The sequence below is a fragment of the Falco rusticolus genome, chromosome 6 (genome assembly GCF_015220075.1).
Source record: "Falco rusticolus isolate bFalRus1 chromosome 6, bFalRus1.pri, whole genome shotgun sequence".
NCBI classification, from domain to species: Eukaryota; Metazoa; Chordata; class Aves; order Falconiformes; family Falconidae; genus Falco; species Falco rusticolus.
This window is the reverse complement of record NC_051192.1, coordinates 72,852,796-72,873,926: the sequence shown is the minus strand read 5'-3', so window position 1 is coordinate 72,873,926 and position 21,131 is coordinate 72,852,796. Positions and strand designations below refer to the sequence as shown.

At 40.8% G+C, this 21,131-nt stretch overlaps 1 protein-coding gene across 1 annotated transcript in view; it reads left to right on the top strand.

Moving 5' to 3' along the window:
- The first annotated feature begins 2,393 nt into the window (after positions 1–2,393).
- The window catches only part of HMGCLL1 (3-hydroxymethyl-3-methylglutaryl-CoA lyase like 1), an 87,973-nt gene continuing 69,235 nt past the window's right edge, over positions 2,394–21,131 (top strand). Inside the window, exon 1 of the mRNA XM_037392498.1 lies at positions 2,394–2,639. Within this exon, the coding sequence (XP_037248395.1) occupies positions 2,523–2,639 (117 nt within the window). The 5' untranslated portion in view covers positions 2,394–2,522. The remainder of the gene's footprint in view (positions 2,640–21,131) is intronic.

Sequence of the window (21,131 nt, the reverse complement as noted above, 5' to 3'; positions counted from 1 at the left end):
GGGGTGGAGTAAGTTTTGTCGCCGCTGCAAGCAAAGAACAGTATCAGCACGATTATGCCTAAGACGCACTCGTCTTGGAGCTACTTTCAGACTGTGCTGTCCCACGAGACCCTTGTTTAGGAATAACAGTTTGGTTTAGCTCTAAAACTTTTAACACACAGTGCCTTTTTGACAGACAAATTATCACGTGCTTCTCTCAAGAAACATGGGAGTTTCAGATAAATGTGTTTTATTTATACGTGTCTTGATTTTGAAACAACTGGCTACATGGAATTAGAAGCACTATTGAAAAATTCAGTGCTAAATTGGGAAGAGTGAAAAACATGTTCTGATTTCAGGGAGGTACAACAGAAAAAAACGAGAGATAGTTGCATGAGAACCCGGTCTATTTGGGATTACTTAACCACGTATCATTGGTGTATTTTCTTTCTCTGCCCAACAACACTGGCACTCTGAGTCTTAAAGGAGGTTTGCATCAGGAAATGTTCACTGTGCACTTAGGCTGGAAGAGAGCACTGAAACTTTAAGTTCTACAAAAATGGCATTCAATTCTGGCAGCACACTTCACGGTCATGTTTATAATAACAGTGACAGACGAAGATCCAACAAAGGGATTTAAAGTGGAGAAGATGGCAGTCTGATGGTTAAGCTACCTGCAGAGGCTTATAATGAAGCTAATTTCAGAGGTATTTGTAAGAAAGACGATTAAGGCAATGTGAATTTGACTTCAGTACTGGAGTAACAAGAACAGGTCAGGTAGGTGGGAGAGGTATACACACATACACAGACATATGCTAATTTCCTTGCAATTGCATTTTTCACCCTATTTCCAACCCACCATGAAATGTATAGAAAAGAGAAAAATTAGATTATTTACCTCAGTAAAATGATTTTCTCTTCACATGTACCACATCATGAACTGTCTCTCACTGGGAAATGAAAGAGGAAGGCTTGATTTTTTTGCCAGCCTTTGTACATTTTATCCCTAGCTTTACAGGTAACAAGACCAAAGCAAGTACCCAGCCTCAGCATTTATTGGAAACTTAGTGGAATTTTGAACTGTGAAAATACAAGAATTTTGAATTCACAAATATTTCACTGGAAGAAGGCAGAAGAGATGCTAACTGCCTCCTGTCACAGTCAGTAGAGAAACCTCCTGGCACCTTTTCTGTTGCCAGATCTGAAATTGCAGAGATGCCCACCGGTGATATTTTACAATACATTTTTTAAAATATTTTAAATATTTTATTTCTGAATAGCTGTCATTGTCCTTGAAAAACAAAAACTTCCCAGCCAATCCATCAGCATCTAGTTTTGGTTTACAACGGCACTCAGAAAGCGGGAAGGTTTTGGATGCACAGAACAGCAAGCTTGAAATGCAAGACAGCAAAAGACAATGCTTTAAGAGCATCACGTCTATCCGCAAACAACTGAGTGACTTGGCTGTAAACCTGATAATCTTTTGCAGAAAATGACCAAGGGAAAGGTTAGTGAATTTAACAAAAAATCCCCAATACCCCAGAAAGGGAATGATCCAGAAACAATTTCCAACGCATACAGTGTTTCGCTCGAGAGTCGTTTGGAAATTTGGCTGACACACCGAATGCTGAAGGAGATGACAAAATATAACCTGCTGCTTCTGAGAGAGCTGTTAAAAGCTGAGAAGTATTCCATTTGCTGTGTCCTAAGTTTCTGCTACCCCAACGAAAAGCACAAATGCAAGCGTGCGCATAAAGCCTCTTGTCAGAGACCTGAACGGCTGAGTGAGCAGGGCAGGTTTTATTCCACATCCTTTGCCCAGCCCCAGGACCCCAAACAGGGCAAGCGGGCTTGGTCTTGAAGCAGCCCTGTCCCTTCTCCTCGCTACTCTCCTTCCCCTCAAGCCTCCTGCCAAACGCACCGCAAGCCCGGGCTGGGCTGCGCTTCTCCCGGGTGTGCGGCCTGTCAGGGAGGCCGCGGCCGCACGTCTGGCTGTCTCCACGCTCCCACCCGACCCACCCGCCGAGCTCAGGGCAGCACGGCCCCCAGATCCCCTCAGGGGCTTGTCCCCCACCGCCGCCACGCCGTGGCAGGGTGCGGTGGCGCCCGAACCAAAGGCGGGCGGCCACCGCCGGGGATCCTTTGCCCGGCGCCCTCTGCGCCCGGGGAGGCGAGGAGGTGAGGGCAGCCGGGGCGGCAGCCCCGTAGCCACCCCCGGGCAGGCCGCCCGCCACCGCTGGGGACCGCCTCGGCCCGCCGCTGCGGGGGCCCGCCGCCGCCTCGGCCCGCCTCGGGCCACCATCGCTAGGCCGAGGCCCACCTCGGCTCGCCAGCGCTGGGGCCCGCGGCGGCGGCTGACAGGCCGGCGGGCCGAGGCGGCGCGGGAGGGGGCGCGGCGGGGCTGCCGGCGCGCTCCGCCAATCACAGGCGCCGCTGGGGCCGGGCCGCAGCCAGTGGCTGCGGCGGGCGCGGGGCGGTCGGGGTCCGCGCGGGCCAGGAGGCTGCGCCGACCTTGCGGCTGGCTGCCGGGCGAGCGCCCCGCCATGGGCACGGTGCCGTCGGCGCTGAAGCACTGCCTCAGCTACCAGCACCTCCTCAAGGAGCAGCTGTGGATCGGGGAGCCGGGCGCGCCGCCGCCTGCGGCTCCGCACCCCGGGCAGGTATCGTCGGGCGGGGATGAAGGGATGGGATGACGCCGGCCCTGCGAGGCGCGGCCGCCGCCAGGGGGAGGCCGGGGCCGGCTGGGGGCCGCTCCCCCCCCCCCGCCGCTGCCGTCTCGCCCCTCATGCACGTACCCTGCGTCCCTGCTGCCCGGGCCTCGCCCCGCTCCCGGGCCGCCTCGCCGGCCTCCCGCCGGCCGCCGCTGGGTGTGAGGGCGTCCACGGAGAAGCGGGAGCCGCTGTCATCCCCGCAGGCCGCTGGGCCTGGCCTGGGCGCTGTGTCCGAACACGGCTGGCAGTGACCCACCCTGCAGTGCACACACAGGCGGGCTTCCCTGCTAGCGCTGCGGCCAGGGATGAGGCGCTGTTAAAAGAAATCCTCTCACCCGTGTTTGCCCCCACCTGTTATAATCCACTGTGTGAAAAGTGAGAAAGGAGTTGTCAGGTGACACACACTTTGGCGAGGCAACAGCATTGCCGTTGCTTCCCGGAGTTTGTAATTTTCAAAGGAGCATGGTGGGTCCACCTGCCCTCAGGTGGAGAGCCACGGTGGCCGGGACACAGAGCCAGAGCCCACGGCTCCTCGGGAGCAGCAGGACCCTCCGTTTGGCCTGGGGTGCTCTGAGTACCTGTCAGAGTGCTGTGGAGGGATGAGTGAGGGCGGGTGCTCACCCTCCTGTCCACCAGTTGTGAGGAGGTCTGGAGAGTGGCTGGAGATGGGGGGGAGCGGGAGAGGAGGTTAGGTGAGGAGGCGTGTGGGCAGGTGGCCAAGTGAAGACACTAAGCCACGACTGCCCTGATCATGGCTTTGGAAGGAAGGGAAGGGAAAGCTGCCAGTGGCTTTAAGGGAGAGGCTGCGTCAAGCTGGAAGGACATTGGAGGAAGATTTCAATATGAAGTTCTCAAAGAAGAAATGATTCTGAGAATGACATTGTCTTTACATGCACTTATTTTTTGGGTTTAATGTGTCCGAACTGTCATTCATTCCAAGTCTAACTCCAGTAATCAATCAGTGCTTCAAACGTTAAAAAACACAAGCCAAGCCTAGAACAAAATTGGTTTAAAAATCGTGGGTTCTTAATATTTTTGAATACACTTGTTGTTGATTGCATCTTCTGTTTTCTACACCTTTCAGATATACCGGGCGTACATCTTCCGTTTTTCTTCACCATCTGGAAGTGAAATTTAATTATTGGGTAGGAATGTAACTTCAGAGGTGGGGCAATCACGAAAAATACAATGTTCTCAGTGCAATGAAAGCTGGCAGTGTTGTAGTTTTGCTTCAGATGATCTGAGTTTGATATCTCAAAAACTATATATACAGAATACCTGAAGCAATGCTGTTGTGAGCATAGAGCTTTGTATAGGTAAGCTCCATACAGCTTCCAGCTATCACAGTTCCCTGAGAACAGTATCTATGCAGCATTGAATTTTGATGAAAAAATCAAATGTAATTCCTTCAGTTGTTTCTGTAAAAGTGGAAAAATGTTTCCTTACTGTAAAAGGAAATAAAATGAAAGGACTTTTGTGTATTAGACATGAAGCAGATCACTGTCGCTCTTCATGTGCCCTTGCTGTATTTTGGTGCATCATTTTCTTTCAGAAGATGTGAATGTTTTTTAGAAGTTCCATCAAAATGGCATGATATGCCACTTGATTGTGTCAGTTTCTGCCCCCCTGTCAGAAAAAGCATCTGAAAGGTTCAAGGGCTTTTGCAACAAAGAGGTTTTTAAGTCAAAGACAAGCAATAATATCTTCCTAGAATATCTATAAAAAACAAGAAGGTTTCTTTATTGTAATGGATGCCTGTAAATCTTGCTTCATTTTTGCAGTGCTCTTATTTCATTTTCATAACCATTTTTCTTCCTCGAAGGATATAAGTTCTTCAGTAAACATCAAACATGATCATTTACTGCTTATCCTCCCTATGCACTTCGATGCGATTGTAAGCTGCACAGTCTACTTGCAACCATTGACACTAATTAAGTCTGGAGTTGGTCACTGTTAAAGTTTTAACATTTGCTTCTGCAGTACCTCGCTGTGATTTTTATTAGATTATTTTAATAATTTTCTTTACATTAATCTGTTAACATTTTTCTCACCTGAATACTTAAACAACCTATAAAGGGTTTCCTTGTGCTTGAATGCATACTGTACCAATCCCGTTCAAGAAAAAACATGTTCCTCTTTATGTGATCTAGAAACCATACTAGCTCAAGTGATGGTTGTAAAAAGTGTTTTGGTTTTGTTTTTTTAAATTTTTTTATTGTTTTGTTGTTTTGACCAATATGTGCAAGGCAGTTATGGAGACACCACTGTAATCACATTTATGTGGGTACACTGGGAAATATAATAGGGGAAGGGGCTTAAAGTGCAAAAAACAGTTTCCTGGAAATAATAGAGTGCTTTCATGGCTGATGAAAATAAGGAGTTGATTTTTGTGCTGAAATCTTTTCAGGAGTTTTTCAGGATTTTTCTTTAAACACAAAGTAAAATGTAGGTGGTGTTAGAGTGTTGCTACCAGGGCTCTTGTAAAACTAAAATAATTCAGTTTTGTCTAAAAAAATCCCAAATATATAAAAATTTGGTTATATACTGTGCAGTCTAATTTGTAAAAGTCCAGGTTTAACCACTTGGAGCTGTATTGGAGGCAAAATAAAAGGTCCTAGACTTCATAGTGAGATGGCTTGGTCTTTGTTTTCCCTTAATTTTCCTGTTTAATTTAGCCAAAAATTTTGTATTTTTGCAACTGATTTCAAAACATAGGACTGCTTGAGGAGGAAAGTTACGGAAAAGGAGAGGTGAAAAGCAAAAGGTAATTGGGCTAATGGCTAGATGGTAAATAGAATTTTCTAATATCTATTAGTAGAATTCATTAATATCAATTTCACTCTTATTTATACTAGTCTGTATATTGTACAAAAGTTATCAAACACCTGACTCATCAATGGGACACCACATTCCTTTTGCAGTATCTTCATTTTATTCTGTTCTCTTAATTTCTTAATTTTGTTTGCTTCAGAAATACTGTTTTATGTTCCGTACAAGGAGATCCTAGTTCTGCGTCATTCTCTTGGCATTACCCCAGTGTATGCTGTTTTTATTAATAGGGCTGATTAATTTACTATTAAAGGTTTGAATAATTTTACTAAATAGGAGCTACATGAGAATTTGTTAAAGACATGGATTTAGATCAGAACTGTAAAATGTGCTAGGATCTACCTAGAATGGAGGTGGCAGCAGATGTTGCAGTATTAGGGAGATTTCTGCAGGTAATCAGGAGATTGCTACTGATGGTGACTCACAACACTTGACTGGAATTTGTCATGTATTTTGTGTTCTGTTTTATAAAAAGATCAGGCTGAGCAGCAGGGAGGAGGGCTGGCTGTTCATCTGCTGCTGATGGTTGTCCTCGAGCTTAGCAGGAGCCTTCTGGCTGGAAGGAGAGGTGGTCTGAGAGCAGCTGACATTGGTCTCATCCTACAGACTTAATATTATGTTTTCATGTAGGTTAAAATGGAATTTTAATGCATTAGGAATATGCTAAGGGACACAGCAGGGAAGAACTGGATGGTTAAAGAAGTGGTGTAAAAGACTGGGATGAAATTCAAGGATACAGAATTATTAGGTACTTTGAGACTAATAACCCAGACTAGAAACTGACATTATCAGTTACAAGTGATTGAAGAAGAGAACCTTGGAATACTCACAAATCATAGGAGGACTATGAGCTGCCAATACAGTACAGCTGTTAAAAAAATCAAATTAAGTCCTCAGATACATCAGATCAAGTACTTCCAGTCAAACAGGGAAATGTTAGTGCCATTGCAAAAGACTGTATTTGAGGCTTGTTCGGTTTTGGTTAGTCCTGTTCAAGAAATTGAATTCCAGCTGGGACAAGTTAGGTCTTTACACCACTGGAATGGTGAGGAAAATGGAGAAGAAATGTAAAATGACTGGTTTGTTTGATATCTAGTGTTAAGACCTGGAGGATGGGCAGACAGGCAGGGTAGAAGAGGAAAGAGCTGCTTAAAATAAAGAAACATGTTGCTATACACAAATGAACGCTTACAACCTGTCTGTATATTAAATACACAGTAGAAATTTAAAGGCTAAGTATCAAGTGGTGACATTATTTAATAGCTTTCTAATCAAAACAATGAGGGGTAATAACCTATATGATTTAGGTTTAGAAAAAGGCTTATGTGCTGTGGTTTCCATAGTAGTGAAAATGGTTGGATTTTTAAAAGATGTTAAAGTTTATGTAATAAGTTACAGAGGACTAGATATTTAAATGATGTAAAATAGAGACAATTAAAATCCAGTTTTTAATTACATTGCATGACTTACAATACTTTGGAAAAAATATAATTATTTAAGGTCAGAGTGTCAGCTTCGGTGTGAATATTCATCTTCTGCCACTTTAAATCAGTGCATCCTACTCTACTCTACAACAGGGTAGTGGCTAAACATGGCTAAGTAATAAGCATCATTCTCTTGTGTTTTAATGTACCACTAGCTAGGTATACTAAGACGTGGAGTATGTTAGGAGTTATATGGTTTGGTGAGGGCTGCGTCTACCACAAGCAAAGCAAAAATAAGTCGCAAGTAAAACTCTAGTCTCTTGCTCTGCTGTATGTGGCTGTGACTGTAGGAGGTGTGGCTCTACAATGCTAATGTGTCCTATGTTACCTTGTAGGATTTCTGTCATAAATTTAGGCTGTCATATGGGATGCAATACTCAGAATTACTTACAGTTGTTCAGTGTACTATCACTGGAAAGCACAGTGTACATTACTATCTGTTTTATAACTGGAAAGGAACACAAATTCTACATGCTAAATACGTATCATAATGAACAAAAGCTTGGGTCTTCTAATTTAGACATCTAACTTCTGCTTCAGTGCCTAGGTTGCAATTATTTATATGCTACATGCCTAAATATCCAGACCTAAAACACATACTCTTAAGATTCCCTCATCTCCTCACTGCATGACACTCTTGGACTCTTGGATCAAGAGATGGATGCAAGCGTCTTATTTTTGCAGTTTTAATTTGCTAGTTTAGAATTTGCAATGTACTGTCATGTTTTAAACATATGGTCAAAACCTCTCAACTTTATTTTTAAAGTAACTCAAGAATAACAATGAAAACCTCAGTCCATATGACAATTATGTGTATTTGTCTTAACCACTTGTATTTGATGGTTGATTGTTGATTCAAATTACAGCGTTAAAAATGAGGCGTATGATATTATGCTACCTGGGAGGAGAATGCGTGTCTGTTTTATTTGAATCTTTTAGCTGTACCTCAGAGCAACTGATTTGAGACATACTGTATTTCATGTTCTTTTTATCTTCACATAATTATATATTCTAGGAACAAATTCACATTTGGAGTCTCTCCTTAAATAACTATTTAGGCTATTTTCATTTTCAATTTAATTTATTTAGTTTAAGAAGTACTATAAAAATTTGCTGCAAATCTATTGATTCATTATGACAAATACAATATGCAAGAATTACATCATAATATACATTCAGGGTTTTTTTTATCAGCTGAAAATTGCATATGAAGTGTATTTTTAATAGAGAAAGAAGAAGCTAGATGTCCTGAACTTTATATTGCAGGATTCTTGTTCCTTGACTTTTTAAAAGGATGATGTTATTTAAAGATACTTAATGAAACCAGTATAGAGAAAGTATATTAATTGCACAGGGCTAAGATCTTTTATCCTTTTTTTTTTTTCCCTTTCACCTTTACCCACCATTCTTACCTCATATTATGTATTTATCCTGAATTTCCGAGGTATTTAGATTCTGTGTCGCCTTTCAAAATTTCCACCCCTTCATATTCCTCTACATGTAGAGGCCTTGTCAATACAGAACTCGGTAGACAGATCTTTTTATTGACGAATACATCATAAGAATGGGACTTTTTTTTGTTTTGTTGCAGATTCCCAGGCAGCATTTAGTTTCTTAATGTTCATGAGATGTAAAGCACACAAAGTTATTGAAAAAGTATGTAAATTAATAAATAGAAAGTATTTTTATAACTGTAATTTAGAATTAAATTATAAACTATTAAATTAATATCAGTGTGCTGTACCTCTTTTTGATGACTTTGGAGATGATAAAAAACATTCGGTACTTGCTGACACTGAAGGTAGTAAATAAAACATAAAAACACACTCCCACTGAGTTTAGCTGGAGTAGAGAGGGTTCAATGCTGATCTCTTTCCAGAATTTTCTTTGAAGTCAAGAGGAGTTTCCCCTTTAGAAGATCCAGTCAGTAGACTCATGCCAGTTTTTTTTCAGCCAGGTATTATTTATGCTGCAGCGTAAGAGCTCAAGAACTTTGGTGGATAAGATGTTGAAGAAAGTCTGAAAAGGCTAAGTAGTTGGTTTGCTAAAGGTGCCAAACAGGATGTTAGAAGTTAGAAGGCTGATAATAAAGTGTAAGTTTGACTTCAGTGGAGTCACTGATTTTTGGTTCTTTTGTGCTATTGGATTGTAAATAATGGAAAGATAACAGGAGCTTTTTAGTTGATACAGATTTATGCTATATTGGGATTATTATGTGGGTTTAGAACTTTAGAATACAGCTGGAAATGTTGTAAAGGATTTTACAGATCTTGTGCTGCAAATTTGGGAATTAAAAAAACACACAGGAAATTTCTACTCTGATCCAACATCTGTTTTTTGGTTAGATCCCCTTTTTGACTTGTCCCACCTCCACCTCCTTCAAAGCCTACATATGGGCACAGTGATGTTCATTTCCTCTCTTGCCAACTCAAGGAAAAAGATTTAATTTCAGACACCCCGTGTGTCAAATCGTCATTTTAAAATTCATACATCTTGAGATCATTCTTCTTAATTCAGTTTCTCATTGCCTTGGCTGAGAGTGAAGATAAGTGAATTGCCTAAGGTCAACTAGATCCAAATTTAATTCCTACTGAAATAAATGGGAATATTATCTTTGTCTCAGGTTTTAGTAAGGATTTTATTTACAATTTGTGGATTTTCAGCTTCTAGTTTGGGTAAGGAAATCTCACAAGTGCCTTATTAGACTACTGTAAGACTTACCAGTTGGTCAGATGTGGAAGCTTTCATAAAGCACAATATTTATTGCTCCTTATTAATTAAGTTGCGTATCTTTAAACTGTCTGACGAGGTGTCTAATAAACATTAGTAACAATCATATCTGTAGTGGCTTGGATCACAAGTTAGGTTTTTTCACTTAGACTTGGCTTAAAGGTGGAATGCTGGGTACCTAGAATGAAGTTACCCTTATTTTCTTGCAGTTTTAATTATAGGACCTTTTTTTTGGTGTTTCAGACAAAACTGTTAGCTCCAATTCTTGCAGCACCTGGGTTGGAAGATTCACTTGTTTGTGAAACTGTGTTTTTGAATTTCAGTTTCTATGTGAATATCTTGCAATGAGAAACTGGTGCAATGTATGTACAGTCCAGAGATAAAGTTGGAAAGACTTCTTGTCACCCTCTGCTCTTTCACAATATAAGTATTTGAAGACCTTTAACGAAGGTGATGATTCTTGGAAATTTTAGGAATTGAATGTTATTGAGATCCTTTGATATGTGAAATGTGGAAGAAGTTGTGTTTAAAGAAACTGGGGGGGAACTTCAGAAAAGTAGTTTAGTACTTCAGGCTGTGTTGAATTCTCGTCTGTTGTTTAGAGCTCTCATTCATTTAACAAAGGTGAAATATTTTCTTTAGCATTCTTCTTTTTCCCCAAATGTATATTTAAAAAGATAGATGAAGTATGAAAGAAAAATGTGTATTAAAGATTGTGAGCTTGCAGGGAATGTGTACCACTTTACAATGTGTGCCAATACACATCATAATGCCTATGTGGACCTTGACATACAGCGTAATGAAGTACTGTGCACTCAGTAAGGCTCATCAATTAACTGAACCTCAGAAAAAACTGGAAAAGAAAAATATTAATTTTAAGAGTGGGAATAAAAAGCTGTCGGGATATATTTATAGGAAAAGGTTCTCTCTGGCTATCTGATCCATCCATCTTCTGTCACACAGAAAAACTCATCTGGATATTGAAACTGAGAGAAGTTGCTTTATTGGCTGATCTCGAATTCCTGAGATAAAAGCATGTAATATGAGACTTGTAGTTCCGTGATCAAAATCAAGCTTTCATACTGTGCTAAATACCAGTAAAGCTAATTCAGCATTTTTGCTTTTCAGCAAGAGGGATATATTTTATTACTGCTCTATTGATGTACACTTGTATAGCCCTTTTGGGGCAGAAATGCAAAAATGGTGTGCAGACTTTAAAACTTAAGTAGTGCAGTGAAGATAAATTTTTTTTTCTATTTTGTAATATGTTGATAGTGACATAAGTTGTAATGAATAATAAAAGGTTTATTAAATGAAATTATAAATCAGATATAGGCCTTGTTTTTTCAGACTATATGGTCTTCAAATGAATCTCTCACTCCAAAGGAATCAGTAAACTGATAAATGCGTGATTTACATTTCAGGGAAATAACTTTCAGGGATAGTTTTAAGGGTTGCTTTTAAATCTTAAGGTGTTAGAGTTGGAAGTAATCAGTTAATGACTTTTCAGACTTTTACTAGTTTAGACATAATAATTGATGGTGAAGATTTTGATTGTAGTTTGGGACAAAATTCTAATGTTGCAAAAGATGAAAAAGATGCTGCAGGTGATAAGGAAATTGTACTTTCAGAATGCTGTAGGTGATATTTTTAGATAATACTCTTGTTAAATGGAGATTTATTTTATTTTATGGTTTGGTGTAAATAAATGAAAGTTAATCCAATTGATTTAATTTGTTATTTGTATTAATTACACTTATGACAGTGGTTCTCAACAACTCTTGTGACAAAAAATCAGATTTATTACATGCAAAAACTGCTAAAATGTGCATTGGTAAAAAACTGTGCTGGGTTGACATTTCTTCTTTGTTTGGCTGTTTTTTTATCTGCAGATGTTAGCTGTTTTGTATGGGAATAAAGGTGTTAGTTTATGAGTTTGTTGGAAAAAAAATGTTTAAAGGCTTTGAGTGCATGAGATATGTGGACTGAAGCGCCAGAGGACATTGGTGGAATGTTAGGTGAAACCCATAGGGAAATAAATCAACAGCAGCATCTGGAAAGGAACTATATGTGGCTTTAGGGTTTACTTTTAATGCAAGTAGTTAAGATGAGATTAAATATAGGTGTTAGTATGTGAGAAATGGGGGAGCAAGGTAAGTGATGAAGGTGTATCATGTGAAATAATGGGATTAGGAAAAAGATTTAACAGAATCCACAGCTGATCACAGTTGAATTTTTAAAAGCCTGGAAGCATAATTGAAATTGAACTATATGTTGGTTTCATATAAAGCAAAACAGCCTACATGAAGCGAAAGGATAGGCAAGTTCCTTGGCCCTGCTTACTTTTGCCTGAATGCTGTGAAGAAAATGGAAAGTTAAGCTGCTAAACCAGCTGGCTGTTGGCTACACAGAGAGGAATCAACTGGCAATTGAGAATTTTCTCTTGCCTCTGTGCCATTTTTTGATACTTAGGACTTGATTCAGTTGCCTAAGTGCAGTTGTCTGGTGCCATGTGAGGTGCCCTAAGGTAGCCGAGATGGCTTACAGGGTTGGCAGATACCGAACAAGATTTATGGGAGACCTATGCCCTCTGGCGTGATAGCTGGAAGTCTGATGAATCTCAAATGCACTAGATGCCTGTGTAATTAGCCTTCTGGACTTGTGCCCTTCTTAATCAGCTGAGTTGTTTTATATGCTTTTGGCCATTGCTGGCCAGTGCTGAGAAGTGGCTTGATTCGGTCGGCCATGCTTCATTGCTGATGCCATTTAAGATGCCCTATAGTATCTTACTTTACACCCAGCTGCCAAAGAAGGCACAGGTCCCGTGTCCTACATGCTGTGTTTAGGGAACATTAGGACTTCATATGTGAATATATAAATTGACTGTACTGGGATACCTGGCATACCTGTAGACATAAATGTGTAGATACCCTAAGTTCAGATGTCTAAGTCCAATTGAATCCTGCCATTAAGGACATTTCAGGACATTTTGAGTTTAGTGAGTGGTATGGCTGGATTGCTATTTAGTCCCAAAGTATTACTATCTATCATGAGAGTTTAGAATAAACCTTTGGTCAAGATTATGTGTCACAGTAAAATGAAAGTATAGTTAATGGTAATAATATTAGATAATAATATTTTAATAATTTTAACTTATTTTGCACTTGCCTAACACAGACCCACTGGTCTTACTACCAGTTTTACAACGACACGTATTTATTTCTCATTTGTTTTACAACTACTATCTGGAATATGGAGGCTGAAAAAACTTTCTTAAATGTGCGAAGTGTAGAAGTGGAAGTAATAAAAAATTAGGAAATTTGATGATTCATTTTGCCATGACAGCCCTTAATCTTAAATAGTCTGAGGTGATATACTCCCATTTTGGTTTTGTCTTTGTCAAAAATTCTTCAGTATCAGTCCATTTTATTCTGCTTGCCCACTCCACTGTTTCAAGGTTTGCATGATCATAACATGTCAAACTTTTGATACATTACTATTTAATAAGTTGGAAATTTAACCAATTCAGCAGAAGCTGTGATGTATCATTACAAGTACTTTTTAATAAGCTCATAAAAACTGATAAAAATTTTTAGATGTTTATTTTAAAATAAGGCATTATGTCTGTCTTTTTTCTAATTTTCATACTAAGAAAATTTTCAATAGCTTTAATTATTTTCAATTAAATGAGAAGAATATGATATTCTTTAGATATGCTAATGTTTGACTGATTCCCCTGTGAAAATGGAACATTTTTATAACATCAAAAGTGGTGTAGCATTTAAGATACCATAATTTCCTTCCTACTGTTGGGAAATTATTATGGTAACACTTTGCAGATGTTATTTTTCTAAAGACTTTTATAAATTTTAAATTCTCTTGAAGGATGAGTTGCCAACAGTGGCTAAATGAATAACCATTAAACTACTGTCACTTTTATCAGTGTCTTTTGGGAAGAGAGCTATGGAAAACATAGTGGTGGCCCAGCTGTACTTGAATTAAAGATTTCCTTGATCTTTTAGGCACTGCCGTTGGACACAGAAGGTGATTTTGATGATAATAATAATTGAGAATAGTTGATTTACTTCCAGCGTTTTGCTTGAGTTCTTCAAGATCTACACATAACTCACTTTTATTGACAATAAGTTATTTAAAGAAACTTGCCTGATAGGGTAGATGGGCTAGCTTGTCAATGTATGCTTTTCCCTGCCCCCACCCTGCGCCCCCACCCCACCCCCCCAACTGATATCCCAAAGCATTATAAAGGACAAATTACTTTCACATGTTGGTCTTGTACCGCTGATCATACCTCTGCTTTTTCAATGTGTGTGGAAAAACACCACTCTGCCCTCTAGAATTCTGTCTTCAGTCTTGCCTGTAAAACGCCATACATGCCATAATACTATTATCATAAATAATGGTAAAGGAAAGTGTGGGAGGTTTTGGCTCCAGTGTCATCAGTATGCTGTTGATCTCAGTTCTCTGTATCCTTTTCATCCAGCCCAGATGGCAGAGTGTAATTGCTTTTCCAGGCTGTGACCAAGATAGGGATATGAATGAAAGTGACTTGGCCGCAAATCAACTTGGTTAATGGAGAAGTGCTGCTTGTTAGCCAAAGGAGGCATTTAGGGAAATAGAAAAAGGTAATGTATACACCATGTCCTGAAAATACATTTTTAATTTTTGCTAAAGTGACTGGCTGTTTTGGCCTCTTACTAACAACAGAGGCCTCTAGTACTATTTGTAATTAATGATTCCATTGTAACACAAGTTTAGCTGTGGTTGCCTATGCCTCTGCTACCACCTGACTCTAGTAATACATTCCCTTCATCATGATTTTGCACGTTACCCCCATCTGTGACTACAGCACATCTGTCTGCTTTTACATTGCATGAATCTTTAGCTGTAATTGACACTCTGCTTTTCCACTTGCTCTACATTTGTTGAAGATAGCAACAAATGTTTTTTAAAAGATGGCAAGTTGTCAGTGCTAATTCAAAAAGTTCAGATTCATCCAGGAGACTGTTATTTGACAGATTGGATCTATTTTTGTGTTCTGTCAGGTTATGAATGATTTTATGTAAAATACAGACTGTGAACAGTCTTTGGGCTTGCTTTTATCCTTCTGAATATTTGTCCTGTAATGCTACTATTTTTTTTCAGAGCATCCAACATCATGGCAGACAACTGGACATAGTTTGCAGTTGCTTTTAGAAGTAGCTGCTCCTTTTGTTAGACATTCAGTCCCCAGTTCCTGAGATGTCCTTTTTGAAGGGCTGTCAGAACAGCAGTTTTGGTAGCCTGCGTCTGCCTGTGGAGTTTTCTGATCCACTGGAGCTCTCATTTGGCAAATCTTCAGCCAGGACTACCAGAAATGTTTGCATGACTTTCTACTGACATGTAATAAGTTGTTGCTCTTGGCAACATAGTTACAACATAGCATGGACTGTCAGGATTTTGATGGTCACAATATAAAATGAGTAACTATGCAATCACAGTCCTCACCTTTGCTTACTAAAGGGAAAGGCTTCTGGGTGTCTGTAACTATCTTCGCATCATAATCATTTCTACACATATTTTCCATGATGCTTTCAGTGGCTTTGTTTAAATTGAGATATCAAAATGTCTGAAGAAAATAAAACCTAACAAAATTTGTGAAGTAACAATAAATCTAGAATGCTGATATTTATAGGGCTATATTTGTCCTAAGTACTTAACTTCTAATATTTGAAATCATACTAGTAATTGTATTTTGTGTAATAATGATACTATGTATGTTTCTTCATGAATGTTTATATTTTGAATAGGTGGTTTTAACAGATTTTGCTCTTTACCTTTAGGTAAGGTGGGTAATACAGCTTTTATTAATTTCCTAACCAGCATAGCCTATATTGTGTACCTGAGATAAAACCACTGATTAAGTTGTGTTCTATCATTTCACTGTATCTGTGCTTTGCACAGTTTTGCAGGTTGAAAGCAGTACATTAAAATTACAAAGCAAGGACTTAATCGGAATTGAAGCTAAAGAATATAGTCTAGCAGTTCGTGGCGTTATGTTCTTCTTCTGGGAAAAACACATGCCCAGTGTAGTAGTTCAGTGTGGCATTTCAGTCTTGAAAGAAATACAGTTACATTTTGTGTTCTTTTCAAATAATGGAGAGATCAAGAAGAAAATCTAGTTTATAAAGAAACTGAGAAGGTCCTGAAGAAATACAGGGTAGTATTATTGCAAGATCAGTGTGGAAACTGATGTAATTTGTCTGACTAAAAGTAGTAGTTTCAGCATGCATTCCAAACGCACAACATGATAAAAAACCAATGAGGAATCTTTAACGTTGTTTATTACTTCTGAACTTGGCACTTCCTCATTAAAGGAGAAAATGAGGAATAGTTTTAAGAATGAACATCAGTTTAGTCTTTGATGTGATATGAAAAGTACAGCAGAAAGCAACTTTCATCCTCTCATGTATTTAAAAACGTATTAATAAATTACTAGAGCTTATTCTTACACTTTTAAAATAGAAATGGAAGTAGACATCTCCAAACAGTGATTTTTGGACTTTCAACTGCCAAACTACCCTTTCAACTGAAAACGGCAAGAGCCAGGGTTTCAGTTTATGTGTATTCATAGTTCAAGCCAAGTTCACTTGAATTGGTTATACAAGGCAAATTATATGATGGAGGCAGCTGCAGATTTTGTTTGCGTTTCTGGGTGGCTAGGCACATCCACTATAAGCAAAAGAGTATACTGCAAATCACAGAAAACAATTTTCAGCAGGTGTTTCACCCAAAGTATGTGAGAGTTGATGTTTTCTGATCTACTCTAAAGGAAAGCAGTCTGAGAAGTGAGGAATTCCTTCTCTTACTCCCTGTTAGACTCCTGCAGACAGAAATTATATTTATTTATTAATTGTAGCTCTTTTGTGATATGTGCTATTTTGTGTTTGGCCTGAAAGAAATGTCCTTTCGTATGGGAGGGAGTTGCTTGCTTGATTTGCTGCATCTTGCTACATTTTGCTAAGACCTGGGAGATACTGTGCTGTGAAATCAGTGTGCACGCTTAGTATCCCTCTGGAGATTCTCTGTGCACTAAGTGACTTAGCACAATTGTGTATCGTGCCTCAGTTTTCTCTTTTATGAGCAGGGTTGTGTTTGTGTATCAGACAGAGCTCTTGTACTTTAGTTGGAGTTTGGTGTATTTTTTAGTGTCAGACCCTTGTTTAGTGCTTGAACAAGACATTAGCCTTTGGGATTACTCTCATAGCATCCAATAGCTGTAGCTTCTACTGGGTAAGTGTATGATGCAGCAGGATCAGAGAGAGTTAATGCACAAAACACTTCACTTTCAGATACAAACTGGAGCGTGCAGTATTACTGGCTTCCATCAACAAAGCTTATACTTAACAGTGTTAGCCATTAACTACTACACTTTCTTTTTAGGTATGACTGATAGAAAGGGGCAAAGAGAAGGAGAAATAGGGTGCATTCTATTCCCATCATGTATGACTTGGGGTGAAGAACTGCTCAAGGTGTATATATCTGAACTTTATGTGAGAGAGTAAGGTCCAAATATTGCAATGAACTCTAGGGAATAAGTAATTATCTCAGTTTGATTGTCAGGGAGCAGCAAGGGCTAGCATCTCCCTAAGGCAGGGAAGCTTAGGGTGTTAACAGGCAGGTCACCTGCCAGGACCCAGTCCCATAGTAGCTAAGTGAGATGAGCAGGGTAGGCCTAGAGGTGGTAGTCATGTTCAAGCAAGAGTCCAGGTCATTGGGCAAGTTTGTGGTGATAGAAGAGGTCCAAGGTTAGAGCTAGGAGTGCAAGGCAGTGAGTCACAGTCAGGATTCAGTCCAGTAATCAGAACTAGCCATGCAGCCTAGTGACCATCAGGCAGGTCCACAGCGATGAGAGAGGCCCAAGGTCAAACTGGCAACTCAGTCCATGGGTGAAGGTCTGGATCAATGTGAATGCTCTGTTTACAGAGGAGTTGTGGGAAAACAAGGAGGCAAGAATTCAGTTGATCTGAATTGCTTCTAAAGCATACCTTGCACAGAAGAATAGAAATTATGCCAGTTGCTCCAAAGACGTGATCTGAAACAAGAATTAGAATCCTCTTCATTGGACTGATGCTGCTTAAATGTCCATGTGCTACATGTAACTTTTCATACCTGGAAAATTGTTTATGTGTGAGGTATTAGTTGCTGAGGGTATGTTTTGGATTGAAATGATCTGCTGCAAGGTAATGTTTCTTCCTCTCTCCTATGTATTTATCTGTATTCCAGTTTTTCGATGGGGAAGAGCTTAGAGGCAAAGATGGAAGGCAATAAGGAAGAGTTTAGATGCAGCAGCAGGATGGATTGGGAATCGTGTCAGCAAGGAAGGGTGAAAACTTGATTTAGAATGATGAAAAGAATACATCACCTACTTAGCTCTTACAGGAACTCAGAATAAGTTCCTCCAATTTCTCTTGGTAACTTATTAAATTATATATAGTTCATTTGAGGCAGATGCCAGTTTGGGATTAGGACATCTGAATTAAGACATAAGTAGGTGTCTATAGCAGCTAAGTTCCTGCGATAGCCAGTACAGACCTAGGACAGGACGTAGTTGCCTTAACGTAGGTGCCTAGGTGCCGTTTGAAACACCTAGGATATATGAGACATCTTATGGGGTAGGCATGTCCTGTGCATTGTAAAATGCACAACAGACCTATTTCCTTCTGGAGTGGCATTCAGTCCCCAAGCAGTTATACAAACCTGATGACTGAGATCATCAAGCCACTAGAGATGAACCTTAGGATGACCTGAATTTTTCACAGAATTACAGAATGGTCAGGGTTGGAAGTGACCTCTGGAATCATCTTGTCCAACACCCTGTTAAAGCAGGTTCATCTGAAGCAGGTCACACAGGATCACATCCAGGTGGGGTTTGAATGCCTCCAGAGAAGGAGACTCCACAGCTCCTCTGGGCAGCCTGTTCCAGTGCTCTGTCACCCTCAAAGAAAAGAAGTTTTTCCTCAAATGCAGATGGAACTTCCTGCATTGCAGTCTGCACCCATTACCCTTTGTCCTGTCACTTGGCACCACTGAAAAGAGCCTGGCCCCATCCTTTTGACACTTTCCCTTAGGATATTTGTAGACATTGGTAAGGTCCCCTCTCAGTCTTGTCTTCTCCAGGCTAAACAGGCCCAGCTCTCTCAGCCTTTCCTCATAAGAGAGATGCTCCAGTCCCCTAAGCATCTTTGTAACCCTCCACTGGACCTTCCTCAGTAGCTCCCAGTCTCTCTTGAGCTGAGGAGCCCAGCACTGGCCACAGCACCCCAGATATGGCCTCACTGGGGCAGAGTAAAGGGGGAGGATCACCTCCCTCCGCCTGCTGGCCACAGTCCTCCCAATGTACCCCAGGGACCCATTGGCCTTCTTGGCCACCAGGGCACACTGCTGGCTCACAGCCACCTTGCTGTCCACCAGAACTCCCAGGTTCTGCTCCGCAGAGCTGCCTTCCAGCAGGCCGGCCCCAGCCTGTACTGGTGCGTGGGGTTATTCCTGCCCAGGTGCAGGACCCTACACTTGCCTTTGTTGAACTTCATGAGGTCCCTCTCCGCCCAGCTCCCCAGCTTGTCCAGGTCTCGCTGAATGGCAGCGCAGCCTGCTGGGGTCTCAGCCACTGCTCCCAGTTCTGTACCACCAGCAAACGTGCTGAGGACACACTCTGTCCCTTCATACAGGGCATTGATTGAACAAGACTGGACCCAGTACTGACCCCTGGGGAACACCGTGAGCTACAGGCCTCCAGCTAGAGTCTGTGCTGCTGATCACAGCCCTCTGAGCTCTGCCGTTCTGCCGGTTCTCAATGCACCTTGCTGTCCACTCATCTCACCCACACTTCCTGAGCTTACCTATGAGGGTGTTATGGGAGACAGTGTCAAAAGCCTTGCTGAGGTCAAGGTAGACGATACCCACTCTCCCCTCATCTACTCAGCCAGTCCTTCCACCGTAGAAGGCTGTCATGTTGGTCAGGCATGATTTTCCCTTGATGAATCCATGTTGCCTACTCCTGATAACCTTCTTTTCCTCCAGATGCTGCAAGATGACTTCCAGGATGTGCTGTTCCATCACCTTTCCAGGGATGGAGCTGAGGCTGACCAGCCTGTAGTTTCCTGGATCCTCCTTCTTGCCCTTTTTGAAGATTGGAGTGACATTGGCTTTCCTCCAGTCCTCACGCATTTCTTCTGTCCTCCATGACCTTTCAAAGATGATGGAGAGCAGCTTAGCAACTCTTTATCTTTAGTGGCTTAGCAATTCTTTATCTCTATCAGCCGTATTATATAAAGCTCCTTCAGCTGCAATGGGAATTCAGACATCTGCCATGCTTTTAGACACGTGCATGGGAGGAACTATTTAGAAGCTCCATTCAGTTGCCCAGCAAATGTGTCTAGTGCCATTTAAGATGCCCTGCAGTGTGTACACATCTTGATAGGTTTGAAATGTCCTGAAATCTTTCATCAGTAAAAACAAACATTTGCAGGAATGTCAAAAGATAGAATTTGGGCTGGCTTGTTTTTAGTTTCTTTTTTTCTGTTGTTTTGTTTGTTTCCAATTTTTTTTTCTTTTGTAGACATGCTGGGGCCAGGGGGGGAGCAGTTTTAAACAACAAAGTCTCACATTTAAGATTAATTTAAAAGGCGTTTACTGATAGCCAGAATGCAAGAAATGCTGTAACTTACTCTTTCCAGCCCGAACAACTTCTGTTGCTCAATTTTAAGCAATTGTTCTGGGAATAAACAGAAGCAAGTGTGTCATTTTCAGCACCTGAGAGTAGGTGAGATCCTGCAAGTCTTTGTCTTTCACATTAGAGAGCATCAGCTATGGAAGGACTTTGGGAACTCAGAAGGACTTGACAGCTTTGCATCCTCTGGAAAAGACTAATTTGCTGCCAGTTGTGGTAAACAGTATATATTGTGGTGGGTAGTGGGCTTAATTACCTACAATAAGGGTTCTTGGTTTAAGAGCTCAGTCTGCTCAAGCTGGAAATCAAAATGGCAGAAAGGGAATCTTCCTGGTTTGTTTCCCCCCCGTCCCCCTCTTTTTTCCATATCCCCCCCACTCCACGCCCCTGCCCCATGAGCAGGTTTGCATGAGCACTTGGAGGCCAGAACTCTTTAAGTCATCCAGAATGAGTCCAGGTACGTATGTTTAGACATCAGGAATGACCTGAGGTTTCTTAACCTTGAGCTCTTAAACTTCATCTTCTGTAGCTTTGGATGACCTATTCTAAAGGATTTCCAAAAGGAATAGTAATACGTAGATGGTATTTTGTTTTTTTAAAATTTATAACTGTATGTCCATGAGTAGTGTAGTTAGGAATGTGACTTTAATTTTCTAGTTTTGTGTAATA